Consider the following 17046-nt stretch of genomic DNA (forward strand, 5'->3'; position numbering starts at 1 on the left):
AGAATGATAAATTTCTGGGCCACAATTGTATCAGGAAAACAAACAAAACTATCCTTTCTATTGCATGCATTTATGTTACAGGACTCATCCGTAAATGGACACAACTACACTTGGATCCAACATATCAAACAATTATTTAACAACCTAGGTATGACGGATATATGGTTGTCTCGAAGATTTTCAACAAAAAAAAAACTTCTTGAATATATCAAATTGAGGCAGCATGACCAGTACCTTCAAACGTGGAACAATAACACTGCATCATCGTCTAGAGAAAAATATTATACAATTTTTAAAAATCAGCTAATTTTTAAAAAATACCTCACCATAATGCCTGAAAAACTATGGATCATTATTCTTAAATTCAGAACATCAAATCATTACCTCCCGATTGAAATAGGACGGTGGAATAATACACCATTAGAAAATAGGTTGTGCACACTTTGTGATTCTAACGATATTGGTGATGAATATCATTATCTATTCAATTGGCTTATTGTATATATGCATTTTTGTTATATCCACTCGTTGTATTTCAGTATTAATGTATTTATATAATTTAACTATTCATATACTATATTATTTACTATTTAATGTTCTCCTGTAAACCCTGTCCTGTCTTGTCACATATTATATTATGTAATTATTCATGTTTCCCCATATGCCGTTGCCTAACGGCCTGGGTGTAATAAAGTTCTATTCTGTTCTGTCCTGTCAAAATTACCAACGTGCTTGACATCCAATAGCCGATGGTTAATAAATCAATGTCCTGTTGTGGCGTCATTAAACACAGCAAAGTTTAACTTTTCTTTCTTCTTTGCCCTCGCCCCATCGTGGGAATGTTAGGCTAGATCCGACCCTGTTCACACGCCTAACCAACGGACTTGATAATAAATTACCCCTTCCTCACGTCTACGGCTCGACAAGAAGGGTTATTAATGAGAGGAATAAAAACTATAAAGTAAGATGTACCGCCCATCTCGACATCCCGTCCATTCCAATCCCTAACTCCTCTAGACTTCTCTTTCTTGGAGGATGTATCGCAAACCACACTTAAAACACAAAGAATCAGATAATATATAACATTAACTCTGAGTTTCTGGTTGTGTATGTGTTTTGATTTGTATGTGCTGTGCAAGACTTCTCTTCCAATATATAGGATGTATCGCAAAACACACTTGAAACACAAATAATAAGATAATAATTATTATTATATGACATCAATCCTGTGTTTCTGCTTGTGTATGTGTATGGTTTGTATGTGATATGCAAGACTTCTCTTCCATGGAGGCTGTATCGCAACACACTTGAAATACAAAGAATGAGATAATATATAACATCAAATCTGTGTTTCTGATTGTGTTTGTGTTTTGGTTTGTATGTGCTATACAAGACTTCTTTTCTTTTCTGTGTAGGATGTATTGCAACACAATTGAAACACAAGGAGTTAGATAACATATGCCATCAACCCTGTGTTTCTGGTTGTGTAATGTGTGTGGTTTGTATGTGCTAGGGGCATTCCCGTTTTAACGGTTTCCAAAGGACCTACTAATTGTTATATCCAAGAAGAATTATTTCAACAGGGGTGAAGCTTTTCCTTGCACTGGCTGGTTGAGATGATGAACTCTGAGACTGAAGCAACGCAAGGGAGGTATGTCAGGAAGACGGAATTAGGTTCAGCTAGTCTATATGTAGCGTGTGTGTGTTTGTTTTGAAAATCATTTTGTACTACCATTTAATAATAATTTTGTAATAGACGTGTTTCGTAATCGCACATTTTTCTGTTACGGAATGAATGAATGAACGAATGAATGAATGAATGAATGTTTAACGACACCCAAACACGAAAAATACATCGGCTATTGGATGGTATGGTAATTTCAATCAAATAAAGTGATTATCAACATCAGTATAAAAATTCAACAGTTAAATTAAAACACAGTGTACAAAATACAAATATCATAAATATATAAAATTAAAACTTAGAGTAAAAGTCAGTATGACGTAAAAATTGTAAAACAAATTCTGGATGGAATCGAAATGACTCCTACTGTTACGGATACCGATAGCTAATCATAATGGGCCGAATTGTCAAGGCCTGCTTATGGCTTATACGCGTGTTGCTACATACATTTACAATGCTTAGGTCTCACTACACAGATCATTTCCGGTGAGAGTTCATTGATCACGGTCCACTATAGTTCCTAATTGTGACACATGCTATGGTTAACATATTCACTTCCAGGAAACGGTGAAGAATTAAAACAATATGTATGTTTAATGTTAAGCGTTTTGCCTGTAATTTGCCCATGCTATTTTGTAATATTGTGTGTGCATTGACCTTTTGGGACGTGGGTGTATAGCGCAAGAGATAGCCGGAATGAATCGGTTAATGAACCACGTGTTCGGACCGGTACTACAGCCAGATGCGGTCATATAGCAAAACCCAAACAAACCCAACCCCCGCCCCCCCCCCCAAAAAAAAACAACAAACAAACACAAAAAACACACAAAAAAACCTGAGACAGAAATGTTCTCAATTTTGTTGTGAAAATAAATGCTTATATAATGTATGTTCACAATGGTGTATGTTGTTAGTGCCAAAGAGAACCCGTTCTATTGGCAATCTTCATTTGAAGTTGGGCAATTTAAAGGGGCAGTCCAGAGTTTGCTGCGTTGTAAGATGTTTCCGATTAATAAAATATTTCTACGATTAAACTTACATATTAAATATATTTTCTTGTTTCGAATACCAATGTCTGTATATTCAATGTGTTTCTGGTCGTCTTAATATTTGTAAGAAGCCCAAACTGGATTTTGTCTTCAATAATTTCGTACCAAATATATTTTAGGAAATAAAATTAAATTTAACCTAGTACAAATATTAGAACGATCAGAAACACATTTAATACACAACCATTATGCAGAACATTGTATTTAACATGTAATTACAATCGTTAAAAAGTCTCTGTTAGTCGAAAACATCTTAAAAATTGCAGCAAACTCAGAAGTGTCCCTTTAACATGGGTTTCAATGGCAGATGATATCTGTGTAATGAGACCATAAATAACTTCGTTTAAGGAAAAAAAAGAAAAAAAAGAAAATCGTAAGTTCAGCCCAATTATGATTCGGTAACCGTACTACTCATTTAGCTAGTTTCGCAGATCGGCACGGTTAGTGACTTCAAGATGGCGGCATTCTCAGAAGTGTTATTTATTATTACTTTTTAAATTATACATTAGCCACGAACATTATTATGTATATAACACACTCGTTGTCGTTGGACAGAAAAAAACAAGGCGGGGTCAAGGTTCAGGAATTTATTCCCAGGCGGAACCAGAACTATAGAACAATTATACACACGACTCTACAAAATAAAAACAATACATTAGTAATCACGAATATCACATTTACATCATTATGTTATTTATACTTATATATCCTTTCATTAATACATTCACATTTTCATCGTACTTGAACTTAAAAGCATATACAAATACAATCAAGAATATAAATAATAAATTAAGACGTGTAGAAATACAATTCATATTCAATCATTCACAAAATAAAATGCATGATAAATACATATTTCCAAAACAGACAATATAATAGAAACCGCTGCAAGTGACACGAGCGCAGGCCAGTACGCTCGTGCAACACACGCAACGCACATGATTTAAACAATAAAACAACTACACACCTTCGCTGTGGGCGATGAGTCTCACAGATAAAATTGTCACATCGAAACCTATAAATAAATAACACTTATAAGCTATTGTACCAATAGAGAATAATACTTTACTTTAGTTGTAATTAAAATAAAGTATCAAAATAAACTAATTACAAATATTTACTCCCCGTTACATGTATAACCTACGGAGCCCCTTTGGGGACATGCTGATATGTTTTTTTATCTCGTGCGCACGAGTTAATATCTTGTGCGCACGAGTTAATTATCTCGTGCGCACGAGATATTAACATGCGTGCGCATACGGCTGGAATAAACAACATGGAGACTCACAAAACACATCTTATTCAGCCATATTTTATGTTTGGCATGGCTTATGCTGAAATATTGCACTTTCTTTCAGCAAAGCATGGCATACGTATGTCCATGCTTCATTTAAAAAGGTGTCTGAACGGAGTGGGACTGTATATGCGTAAACATTATTCGGATATAGCTGGTGTAGCCGATTCTCTTAGAAATAAGCTGAGGACATCGAGTCTACTTCATGGTTACAGATGGATGCACCTGAAATGTGTTCAGTCTGGGTTTGTCATTTAGAAGGAACTCGTTAGAATGTTTTCTACAAATACTGGACCCCCATGGTGTATCCCTACGAAAGAAAAGGAAGCTTAAGAGAAGAGAATATATATCGAGAGGACCAAACTTCGTATGGCATTTGGATTCTTATGATAAGCTAAAGCCATATGGAATATGCATAAATGGATATATCGACGGGTTTTCTCGTCATATCATTTGGATGGAAGTAAATAAAACAAGCAATGACCCAAATGTAATCGGTGGGTATTTCGCACCAGCTGTATTGAATACTGGTGGTATACCAACTTTACTTGGAGGTGACATGTCACGATTTTTCAAATGTATTTTGCTATGCAAGTAGTATGCCACATTTATTTCTTTACCAGAAGGAGATTGCAGATCTTGTGAATGAATGGAATACACATATAATCCGTATAATTGCTGGGAGTAGAGGTTATGGAGGGCGACCTGTCACACTTTACAACCTATCTGAATTATATGGAACACTCGACTTCAAGTACCTTGTTGAAATGGAAGAACTGGACATATGCCTTGAAATGAGCAGCTCCGTCGATACACTGCCGTGTGACAAGGATGTGTACGAGCTGGCAACAATGTACACGGAGGAACATAATCTGTCAAGTCCTGCCGATGCTTACGAGGCTGCCAGTCTGTTTTGTGTGTTAAGAATTATGATCAAAGCCGACCTTTGATTGAATACCCAGTGACACCATGTTCACCTCGTATGCTTTTATCCCTTGAAGCTGAACCTGACATTGAATCTTTACATGATTTCTATTAAATTATGAGAAATGTTCAAATAATAATTATTTGCCAGCATGAGTATACACCTTTATGACATTGACCTTGAAACTTTTCCCACATATTTTCACCAAAAAATACCGTGACCTGGACGCTTGGACATTAAAACTTGCTTACTTGTTACGTGTTTCTGAGACTTTTGACCGTAAAACATTGCTTCATAATGTCCCAACAAGATGTTTACGAGTGACGGAAGAGATTAATCAGTTGACATTTATGACTTGAAACCTGGTCACGTGTTTCTTAGTCAGTTCTAAAAAAAATTGTTTTATAATGTCATAAAAATTTTAAACAGAAAAGCGATAAAGAATTTTACCTTTGTGACCTTGATTGTTTTTTTCTGAAAAACATTGTGTGAAAAGCATAACTACTTCACTCGATAGGACGCCGTACCTAATATTCCTATCTAATAACAGGAATATGACCTTTTGTGTTCTTGTTCATGAAAATTGGCAGATATATCCGAGATGGTGTATGATGTGAAAATTTTCACAGAATATGTTACTGTAGCTGTTTGAAAGATCAAATTAAACATTTAAGTATTTAAAATGCATCTGACTATAATATAATTTATATAGTAAGACAAACACATTAGTATAATAAAATGAAATGAGGGTTTACCTCCATAACACATTCAATTTGGTCAAATATTCTAATGTTCCGTGCTCTACTTCAAATCGTTTCTAGATTTTTGTTAGTCTGTTTTTATAATGCTTAACTTCCGGTGTAGATCTATCTAACTATCTCTATCTCTATCTATTTGTATCTATCTCTATCTATGTATATGCTTATATCTATGTATCTATCTATGTATGTATGTATGTATGTATGTATGTATGTATGTATGTATGTATGTATGTATCTATCTATCTATCTATCTATCTAGCTATCTATATATATATATATTAACCTTCACAACAGACATTTTCACTTACTATACAAATTATTGCCATTATGTTGATAGTTAACGAATCCCGAATCATTACGCTTAACGCGTACTTGATTGTAATCAACGAAAATAAATATTGCTTAAATCAACTAAATGTTATGATTGTATGTTTTAAATGTTATATAAACGTATAGCCTACATAATTAGGGGAAGTGTTTTGGGGTTGGGGAGTGTTTTGAGGCTCCAAGGGGGAGTGTTTTTGGGCTGGGACAGTGTTTTGGAGCAGGAGAGTGTTTTGAGGCTCCAAGGGGGAGTGTTTTGGGGCTGGGAGTGTTTTGGAGCAGGAGAGTGTTTTGAGGCTCCTACACCGGCATCATCTAAGGTCATTTAGGGCCACTACCTGGGTCCGTGCTTATAAAACTTAAAGTCTAGACTTTAGTAAAGTCTAGACTTTAACGTAATGCTATTTGAATGGTGTTGCCATGACGTTAAAGTCTGGACTTTATTAAAGTCTAGACTTTATGGTTTATAAGCACGGGGCCAGGTAAACTATTGCAACAGAGTAGCATCAAGGGAGACACGAAACTGAAAAAGAGTCAAGGAGACACAATAAATAAAAACAATTTGAGTTATGAGAGACCTGGAAGCAAAACATATAGAAGATCTAGAACATATGAACGTCAAGGTAGCATACGCACATTGATGCTAATACCCAGTACTATTATTCTCGAATTACACATTGTGTAAAATGACGAGTAGTTTGAAAAGCTTACTGTGCTACCTTAACTGCATGACTCGTACGCATGAGTTCATATTGGGGGAATCAATAATGAATATTAACACACACAAATATCAACAAACTACCAAGCAATGACACTCTTTCACATCAAGCTTAATTTCGTTTAATCTTTAAACGTTGAAAGTCAATAAACAAAGATATAAAAAGGTTATAAAAATGCATGATCTTATTTAAACGAAATGATTATTCAGATTGCTATGCCACGAAATACTGTTTCAGTAGACCAAATCTATGAGAGATGTACACCCCAGCGAAATGGGGATATTGTGACTAAGCAACAGAATGTTTAAACGTTGCATGTCATGCAGTAATACGTCCCCTGTCTTCGACGAACGTATGAAAACAAAAACTATCTGTACTACGCTACTAATTTTGCAGTCATAACGATTCATAATAAGCACAATATGTGCAAAACATCCAATGTCTAAATATATGATGACTAGAAACTAAAACAAGATATTAACTCGTGGGCACGAGATAAATAACTCGTGCACACGCGTTAATTAACTCGTGCGCACGAGATATTAACTCGTGGACACGAGATATTAACTCGTGCGCACGAGATAAAAATAAATATCAGCATGTCCCCAAAGGGGCTCTTTTAATCGTAAAGAACGGGAGGAAAACTGTTGTGACGTCACCAACTAAAGTGGTGACCTGTCACTATCCGTAACAGTAACGGTGTGGTTGCGAACTTTCTCTAATATCAAACCATTAGTCCTTATTCAAAGACTAGTTACTCACGGAAACATTCCAGTGCATGCATTGCACAAACAAGTTGAAGCTTGTTTTGTTTAACGACACTAGTAGAGCACATTGATTTATTAATAATTTGCTACTATATGTTTATCGTTTAGTAATTTTGACTCGTAGTCATCAGGAAGAAAGGAAATCTTTTATTTAACGACGCACTCAACACATTTTATTCAGACATATAGTTTAGGACCACACAGATATTGAGAGAGGAAACTCGCTGTCGCCACTTCATGGGCTACTCTTTCCGATTAGCAGCAAGGGATCTATTATATGCACCATTCCACAGACAGAGTGGTACATTTCACGGCCTTTGATATGCCAGTCGTGGTACACTGACTGGAACGAGAAATAACCCAATGGGCCCACCGACGGGAATCGATCCCAGAGCGAGCGCTTTACCACTGGGCTACGTCCCAACCCCCGTAGTCGTCAGAGGAAACCCACTATTTTTTCTCATTACCATCAAGGGATCTTTTATATACAATTTTCCACAGACAAAACAACACATACCACGACCTTTGATACACCAGTCGTGGGACTCTGGTTGGAGCGGAGAAATAAACTCACTCAAAGAATGGGTCCGACCGAGCTAGACCCCGCCCTGTTTTTGCACACAGTATATAATAAACAGATTCGAGGAAAAAGTCAACTATTTTTCATGAAATTATTTACATTATGAGACGATATGTGCAATTATTATGCGTCTACACGAACCAAATGTCAACCATTTATAAACTTTACAGTAGGTTTGAGACTATTTTATTTGGTGCGCAAATATATATATATATATTATATGGGATGTGACATGAGATATAAAATTAAATCGCCAATTTAACGTTGGTGGAAATTAACGGGTAAAGATTGGGGGAGGGGGAGGGGCGGTGAAACAGTTAACTAACAGCTTCATCCAGGGGCGCAGGCTGGGGAGTTGAGCAAAGGGTCTGTTCCACATAACTAAACATTTTTCACAGTGCAATATTTCCAGAGTAAATGCAGACAAAAAGGTCCACAATGTTCATATTGGACCCCCCGCCTCCCCTGATCCAGACCAAGCTATGCCCCTAGGCTGGTATCGCTTTGGTTTCCAACAGACCTCTATAATTGTGATTATATTTTCCTTACTTAAGAGTTTATACTATTTTTAAATCCGCAAAATGATGAGCAAAATACGCACGATTATGTCACATGTTTTCGATTTTTATATCATAGTATATTTAAATATTCGCCAAGTTGTCAATTTATATTCTAACTTATTCAAGATTTTTAATATGGTGCCAAAAAGTGTGGGGGTCACACTTTTATATTTACACACTTTTACACTATTAACTAGCAAATATAAAGCAAAATATCCGAAAAGTGTGTGTGTGTGGGTGGGTGGGGGCGGGGCACATGCCCCCTTGCCCCCCTCCCCCCCCCCCCGCTTCCTACGCCAGTGTTTATCTTTAATATTTTAACACATTAGATGGTTCAAATCATGATTAAGTTATTTTCAGAACGATATTTCTTGACCACTGGACAGGGTTATCCAGCTTTTGCACGGTGCTAGAAAAATCTGTCTGACCCTAGGGCTAGATAAATCTGTCCGACCCGAGGGCTAGACGATATCTACATACGCGTGACGCCATAACTCATCCCCTGCGTGTGCTGTAACCTCACCGTGGTGCAGGGGTGTAACATTCTCTTTGAGAATGGCCAATACAGCACAAAATTGAAGTTTTGAGTAAAATTCAGTATCCGTAAAATTCTGTGATATTTGTGTTTTTGCACAGTTCTTTACACTGTTTTTGTTTGTCTTGAATTTTTATATTGATGTTGATCATCACTTTATTTATTTGCATTACCATAGTTTGACACCCAATAGCCGATGTATTTTTCGTGCTGGGGTGTCGTTAAACATTCATTCATTCATTCATTCATTCCATAACTCATGTTTTACTACGATTGACGTCATAATTCATGGTTTTCAAAATTCTGTTTGCTATTTCACGTTGTATCATTGTTTTAAAAATATTTAAACAAATTAATATTTTCAACTTTATATTTATTGGCAAGTTGAACATTATGTCGTCACAAGGTGGACTATATTTTTCCGCGTATGATTAAATGAGATTGCAGGTAAAATGTATACGAATCGTTCTGCAATAAACAGATTGTAGCTTGCAAAATTAATGTTTTGATACTGTAATTAAATGGCAAGAATCAATCACCTCGGGACAAAATATTTGTCTAAGGGCTTCGGTAAACCTCGGCTCTCACAAAAAAAACATTTTGTCCCTCGGGTTGGAATAGCCTTATCTATACCTCACAACGGTGATAGATTCTAGTAATCCTGCTTGTATGATGACTGCCACTCCCCAAGATGATATATCTGGCTTATAGGAGGGCTGCCACTTTCTCAGACTAATAATCCTGCTTTGTAGGAGGACTGCCACTCCCAAGGATCACATAATCTACTTTGTAGGACTGCCACTTTTCAGCATGATATATCCTCTGTTTGAAGGACTGCCATTCCATAGAATGACATACTCTACCTTGTAGGAGAACTGCCACTCCCCATAACGATATATCCCACTTTGTACGAAAGAAAAGAGATGACTTCAGCTTTTCAAAATGTTCTCATTATGTCGAGCTCTATTGTCTCTGATCCAGTTTCTGGTGTTTACACATCAAATCGACGAATAATGAATTACTGCTGCTTGCTATGGGTCTAATAATGGTGCACTACACTATTGGTTGCCATGGGTTGAGTGATGATGCACTATTGGTTGCTATGGATCGAGTAATGGTGCACTATTGGTTGCTATGGGCCGTGCAAGGGATACTATTGGTTGCTATGAGTCGTTTAATGGTGCACTATTGGTTGCTATAGGTCGAGTAATGGTGAACTATGTGTTGTTATGGGCCGTGTAAGGGGCACTATTGGTTGCTATGGGCCGTGTAAGGGGTACTATTGGTTGTTATGGGTCGAATATTGGTGCACTATTGGTTCCTATGGGTCGAGTAAGGGACACTATTGGTTGCTATGTGTCGTGTAAAGGGAACTATTGGTTGCTATTGGTGGAGTAATGGTGCACTATTGGTTGCTATGGGCCGTGTAAGGGTACTATTGGATGCTATGGGTCGTGTAATGGTGCACTGTTGCTTGCTATGGGTTGAGTAATGGTGCACTGTTGGTAGCTATGGGTCGATTAATGGTGCACTATTGGTTGCTATGGGCCGTGTAAGGGGTACTATTGGTTGCTATGGGTCTTGAAATGGTGCACTATTGGTTGCTATGGGTCGAGTAATGGTGCACTATTGGTTGCTATGGGCCGTGTAAGGGACACTATTGTTTGCTATGAGTCGTGTAATGGTGCACTATTGGTTGCTATAGGTCGAGTAATGGTGCACTATCTGTTGCTATGGGCCGTGTAAGGGGTACTGTTGGTTGCTATGGGTCTTGTAATGGTGCACTATTGGTTGCTATGAGTAGAGTAAGGGACACTATTGGTTGCTATGTGTCGTGTAAAGGGAACTATTGGTTGCTATGGGTCGAGTAATGTGCACTGTTGGTTGCTATGGGTCGAGTAATGGTGAACTATTAGTTGCTATGGGTCGAGTAATGGTGCATTATTGGTTGTTATGGGTAATGTAAAATGCATTATTAGTTGCTATGGGTCAAGTAATGGTGCACTATTTGTTTATTTTGTTATTATTATTAAATTTTTTAATACATATTTATTGTCTCAGATCATATAGCAGTGTCTGAGTTGGGAGTCCCGAATCACTGCTTTACATTTGTATCCATGGTCTAAGCAGTAACAAATTGTGTTAAAAATAACAAAAACTAATAGAAACTGATTCAGGGTGAAGTTCAATTCATACATACAGATGAACATGGACAGTGATCTATAATATAACTATTGTTATGATCCGAGATTTAAACGGGAACAGAGAAAATATCGAATAAGAAGGGTGAGAATCAGAAAAGGATTTAGAAGAAGAAGAAGAAAAAGAAGAAAAATACAAGACAGATATAGATGGTATAAGAAGGAAAGAAGTTATTTTGAATTAAATAAGACATGAAACCCTGCGATCTCCAAACAAGCCATGCACTAAATCAGTCTTAATATATATTGCTACATGTATATATGTATACATTATATTTTCTTAATAATTAATTACATCTATATCACTATCACTCACTCATTAAAGAGGTTGAGCCATGGGGACAATTCTTTAATAAATGTTTCATAATGACATTTTTTAAATAGAATATATCTTTCTATTTCAAATGTTTTTTGTAATATGTGTTTAGTGGCAGTGATTTCGAAGCATTTTTTCTGTATTTTTGTACAGTAAATATAGTATTTTATATTATAATTAGTCAATTAAGAAAGTTATCTTTTTCATTATTTATGAAACCAAACATGATATTATTTTTATTAAAAGTAATTATATTCCCAGTCTTAGTTAATATCCAGGCTTGTACCGCATCACATACGTTTTTGGTCTCATTACACGCTACAAATAAATGTGATATGGTTTCAGGATAATTACTATATAAATTGCACATATTCGAATCGACGTAGCGAATCATATGTAAAAATGTATTAGTAGCTAAAATTCTTTGGAATAATCTGTATTGGAACCATAATAAAGTTGAATCGTTGACGCATTGGAAAGGTAGCAAATAGTACTGTTCCCAATCACTTGGTGTAAAAATAAATCCTTGAATCGTGTATTTAATTTGTGATTTTGGCGTTACTGATTTGAAGTTTATTATATCTTTACATCGTTGGCTTTTTAACAATAGTTTTAGTTTAAATGGAAGAATGGGTTTATTTATTGTTGTGAAACTGTCATCTTTCAAAGTATCTAAATTTTTAAGGTATGATTTTACTGCTTTTACCAGTGAAACATAGTATAAGAAATTTGTTGTTGTATGATATATATTTATAAATTTATCATAAGACAAAATATCACCTTGTTCATCGAATAGGTCACTTTGCTTTTGCTGGCATACTTTTTATATATAAATGGTTTTCGATCTACATGTATTTCACTATTATGCCAGATGTTAGTACATAAAATATCGTTTACACTTTTGGTTGCACTTTTGGTGCACTGTTGGTTGTAATTGGTCGAGTAATGGTGCACTAGGATTTGCTATGGTTTTCTCAACGTCATTGACGTATATTCATCCATCCCCACTCCTATTAAATATAGTAGATCCGCGCCTGAATATAACAAATGCTAACCAGCTCTAAGCTGCCTTGACAGTTTTGTCCAGACATAAGTCAGTGGGTTAGTGTGTCGCCCCATTGACTTCTCTTTTTTTATGCCAAGTCTACAACGCGTTTTACTAACCCAGTTCTAGTGTAATAAAGTATATATATATATAGTGTTCTCGATAAGGCTGTGGGCAGGACGTAACCCAGCGGTAAAACACTGGTTTGATCCGCGATCGATCTAGTATGGATCATTGGGGGTGGGGGGGGGGGGGGGGGGGGGGGGGGGGGCCCACTGGGCTATTTCTCGTTCCAGATAGTACTCTGCAACATGCATGTGTAGCAAAGGCGGTGGTATGTACCGTCCTGTTTGGTGGATGGTGTATATATTTAATTTTTCATTTCAACGCATTTTCGTGCTTATAGCCAATTAAGGTTCAAGCACGCTGTCCTAGGCACACACCTCAGCTATCTGGGCAACCAGGACAGTGAGTTCGTGGTTAACGGTTAGTGAGAGAGAAGAGGGTGTAAGTGGCCTTATACCTACCCACTAAGTCGTTAAAACTCGCTCTGGGTGGGAGCCGGTACCGGGCTACCAACCCTGTACCTACCAGCCTCATGTCCCATGGCGTAAACACGACACCACCGTGGCTGTTTAGTATGAATAGTTTTTGATGGGCCCATCGGTCTATTTCTCGTTCCAGGCAGTACTCCGCAACATGTGTAGCAAAGGCGGTAGTATGTACCGTCCTGTTTGCTGGATGGTGTATATAAAAGATCTCTTGCTGCTAATCGAAAAGAGTAACCCTATGTTTAAGGTGCGCCATGAAATATGTGCAGGATAAAAGAAGCCGTAGTTGTGATTGGTGGAACTAGTTACACGAGCAAATAGTGGTGGGTGGTAGTGGTGGTGGTGGTGGTGTGGGTGGGTGGGTGTCCGGTGGGGGGGGGAGGGGGGAGGATTTGAAATCGAGTTGAAATTATCCTTATAAATCAGGTTTTGTTCATAATAACCTTAAATATTGTAATAAGCTTGTGAAAATGTTGAAAACAACTTTTTTTTCCTTTTAGTTTAAACAAGTTAATTGTGCGTGTGCGTGTGTGTTTGTGTGTGTTTGTGTGTGTGTGTGTGTGTGTGTGTGTGTGTCTGTGTCTGTGTGTGTGTGTGTGTGTGTGTGTGTGTGTGCTTCTTCAAAGTTAAAATTTGTGTCTACTAGAGCACATCCATGTATTAATCACGGTCTATTGGATTGATTTATTAATCATGGAAGTCAAATATTTGGTAACCGGCTACATTTTACCATTAGTGGCAAGGTGTCTTTTTATGAACACTTTCCACAGGTAGGACTGCACACATCACGGCCCTTGATATATCTACGGGGAAAACCCAGAGAATCGTTCCACCGAGGGGTTTCGATCCTACCACCCTTGCACCTCAGGAGAGCTACAGACTGAGCTAGACCCCATCCCGTTTCCTCAAGGCGGGGGGGGGGGGGGGGGGGGGGTCTAACTAAGGTGTTGTAAAATCGAACGACTTCAGTGGACCCTCTCTCTGATTGGGTTTTTTCCGTCTCAATCAGTGCTCCACGACTGGTATATCAAAGACCGTGATAAGTGCTATCCTGTCCGAGTAAAAAAGTGTATATAAAATATCAAATATCCCTTGCTGCTAATGGGAAAATGTAGCCGGCTTCCTCTTAAACTAAGAGTCAAAAATTACTAAATCATTGTCACCCAATACCGATGATTAATAAATCAATGTGCTCCAGTGGTTTCGTTAAACAAATCACACTTTAAACTTTTTTCCAGTTATCCGAGAATCCTTCGACTAAAGAGATCGTGTTCTACGAGAAAAGCGTTCATCATTGGTGTTGTTATTCTGCTGTTCACCAGTGCTGTCATCATTGCTGTGGGGATAACGTTTGGCTTACAGCAGCAACATCAGCGACGTCTGGCGGTGGGCGCCGTAGCAACTGACCACGCGGCATGCTCCGACGTCGGCAGGTATAAGTATAAAAAGGCGGAAAGTTTTCAGTTATTTTAAAAATGTGTTTATTGAAATGCATCCACCGAACACGATATGGCCGTATCTAATGTAGATTATAATGACATGGAACAGGTGCAACGAACCAGGATATAGTAATTAAGGAACAACACGAAATAGGCAATAAATTAAAAGTTAATGTTTTCGTATATGTATGTCGGCTTGTACAAGGATTTAATACACATACATTTGTTCAGGCATACGATACACAAATATCTGTTCAGGAATAAAGTACACACGTGTCTGCTTGTTTGTGCCGAGATATAACACATATAACTGATAAGGTATACAACACACAAATATCTGCTTGCACAAGGATACAATACACAAATAGCTGTTTATGCCGGGATATAACACATATAACTGATACGGTATGCAATACACAAATATCTGCTTGCCCAGGGATAAAATACACAAATAAATCTGTTCAAGGATACGATACAAGCATATCTGCTTTTCCAGGGATGGATGGAATACAAAATATCTGTTTATTCTAAGATTTAATATACATATATCTGTTCACGGTTTCCATACACAAATATCCACTTGTTCAGGAAAATAATATACATAAATCTATTTAGGGATGCAATACACATATTATGTCTTTTGGTTCAGGAATATAATACACATAAATCTCAATCTAATTAAAATTAGCTCCACTGGTTAATTACTATTACCTGTGGATCTAACAGTACCCCGTTGGAGCTCATGTCCAGTTGACCTTTTATTCGACCAATCAAAACCTTACTTGTAAAATCATGCCAGTGATTTGAAAAGATTTTGAAAACATTCGGGATTATGCCGAGTGTATACGAAATGATTCGGGTGAATTACGAAGTATGCCGGAAACTAATTTCAATATAAACTTTTATATAAAATTTGTTTCAAGACGTTAAAAAACAACAAAACGTGATGGTATAGCTATAAAATCTGTTTATAGTAGTATACAATTCAGAGTTTATTACTGCACTTTTCCCCATGTCTTTTAATGTTGAAATTTGTAATGTAAAGACTATATATTTGTTCAGGGATATCCTACTGGCTGGAGGGTCCGCAGTGGATGCCGCGATAGCAGCTCTTCTCTGTAATGGAGTCAGGCACCCTCACAGCATGGGGATTGGTGGTGGTATGTACAGGTTCTAATAGCCCAAATCAATTCCTATTGCCGATAATGTTAACGTTTACTAATAAAACTGATATAAGCAACGTATCAATACACCCAGGAAGTACAGCAATAAAAAGTGTGGCACCTCACATCTAATCTACCTGGAAGAAAAGGGGGGGGGGGGATCACATACCATTTAAGAGATTTAATTAATGTTTTTAATAGCAACCGTCATTTTTGCTCAAAAATTGCAGTTCCATTTTTTGGGGGTACCCCGCATTAGTTTGAACCTCTGGTATATACTGCATAACAACTGTATAACAAATAAAAATGTATTTTTTTAATTGTTAATGGATAATAGTATTTGCACAAAAAAGAAATGTTTTATTTAACGACGCACTCAAAACATTTTATTTACGGTTATATGGCGTCAGACATATGGTTAAGGACCACACAGATTTTGAGAGGAAGCCCGCTGTCGCCACTACATGGGCTACTCTTTCCGAGTAGCAGCAAGGGATCTTTTATTTGCGCTTCCCACAGGCAGGATAGCACAAACCATGGCCTTTGTTGAACCAGTTATGGATCACTGGTCGGTGCAAGGGGTTTACCCATTGAGCCTTGCGGAGCACTCACTCAGGGTTTGGAGTCGGTATCTGGATTAAAAATCCCATGCCTCGACTGGGATCCGAATCCAGTACCTACCAGCCTGTAGACCGATGGCCTAACCACGACGCCACCGAAGCCGGTGTATTTGCACAATAAACAATGTCAAATATTACTACCAATCACACCAACAGCTGCTTTTACTCCGTAAATATTTGATGGTGCACTTTGGCACTATGAAACCTACAGTGATGTGTTAACGAAGCAGGGAGCCCGCGTATAATTTGACTGGTACCCTCGTCTTCTGGCACATCACATCCGTCTAACATTAGACGCAAAAAACTAGTCTAGCGGACAACTTAATTATATTTCGTTCCAGCAAAAGAAATTTTATGATGTTGTCAGTAATTCCTGTTTGGTTTGAAGTAAATAAGAAACGGAAAGCTGATATATCTATGTGTCAGACCGGCAGGCATATAGACAGACAGATAGACACACAGATATATATATATATATAGATATATATAGATCAGTGTTTGAGCAAAGTATGA

General features: G+C 37.4%; 1 protein-coding gene across 3 annotated transcripts in view; it reads left to right on the forward strand.

The window, feature by feature from the left end:
• Window positions 1–993: 993 nt before the first annotated feature.
• LOC121373998 (glutathione hydrolase 1 proenzyme-like) overlaps window positions 994–17046 on the forward strand; it is a 49299-nt gene continuing 33246 nt past the window's right edge. For 2 of the 3 annotated variants that reach the window (XM_041500870.1, XM_041500862.1), the window contains exons 1-3: window positions 994–1651; window positions 14550–14744; window positions 15813–15910. In XM_041500870.1, coding sequence (XP_041356804.1) covers window positions 1617–1651; window positions 14550–14744; window positions 15813–15910 — 328 coding nt within the window. In that variant the 5' untranslated portion in view covers window positions 994–1616. Of the gene's footprint in view, window positions 1652–14549; window positions 14745–15812; window positions 15911–17046 lie in introns of those variants that run through there. The other variant, XM_041500880.1, reaches the window with a different exon arrangement.

The sequence above is a fragment of the Gigantopelta aegis genome, chromosome 1, assembly GCF_016097555.1.
Source record: "Gigantopelta aegis isolate Gae_Host chromosome 1, Gae_host_genome, whole genome shotgun sequence".
Lineage (NCBI taxonomy): Eukaryota > Metazoa > Mollusca > Gastropoda > Neomphalida > Peltospiridae > Gigantopelta > Gigantopelta aegis.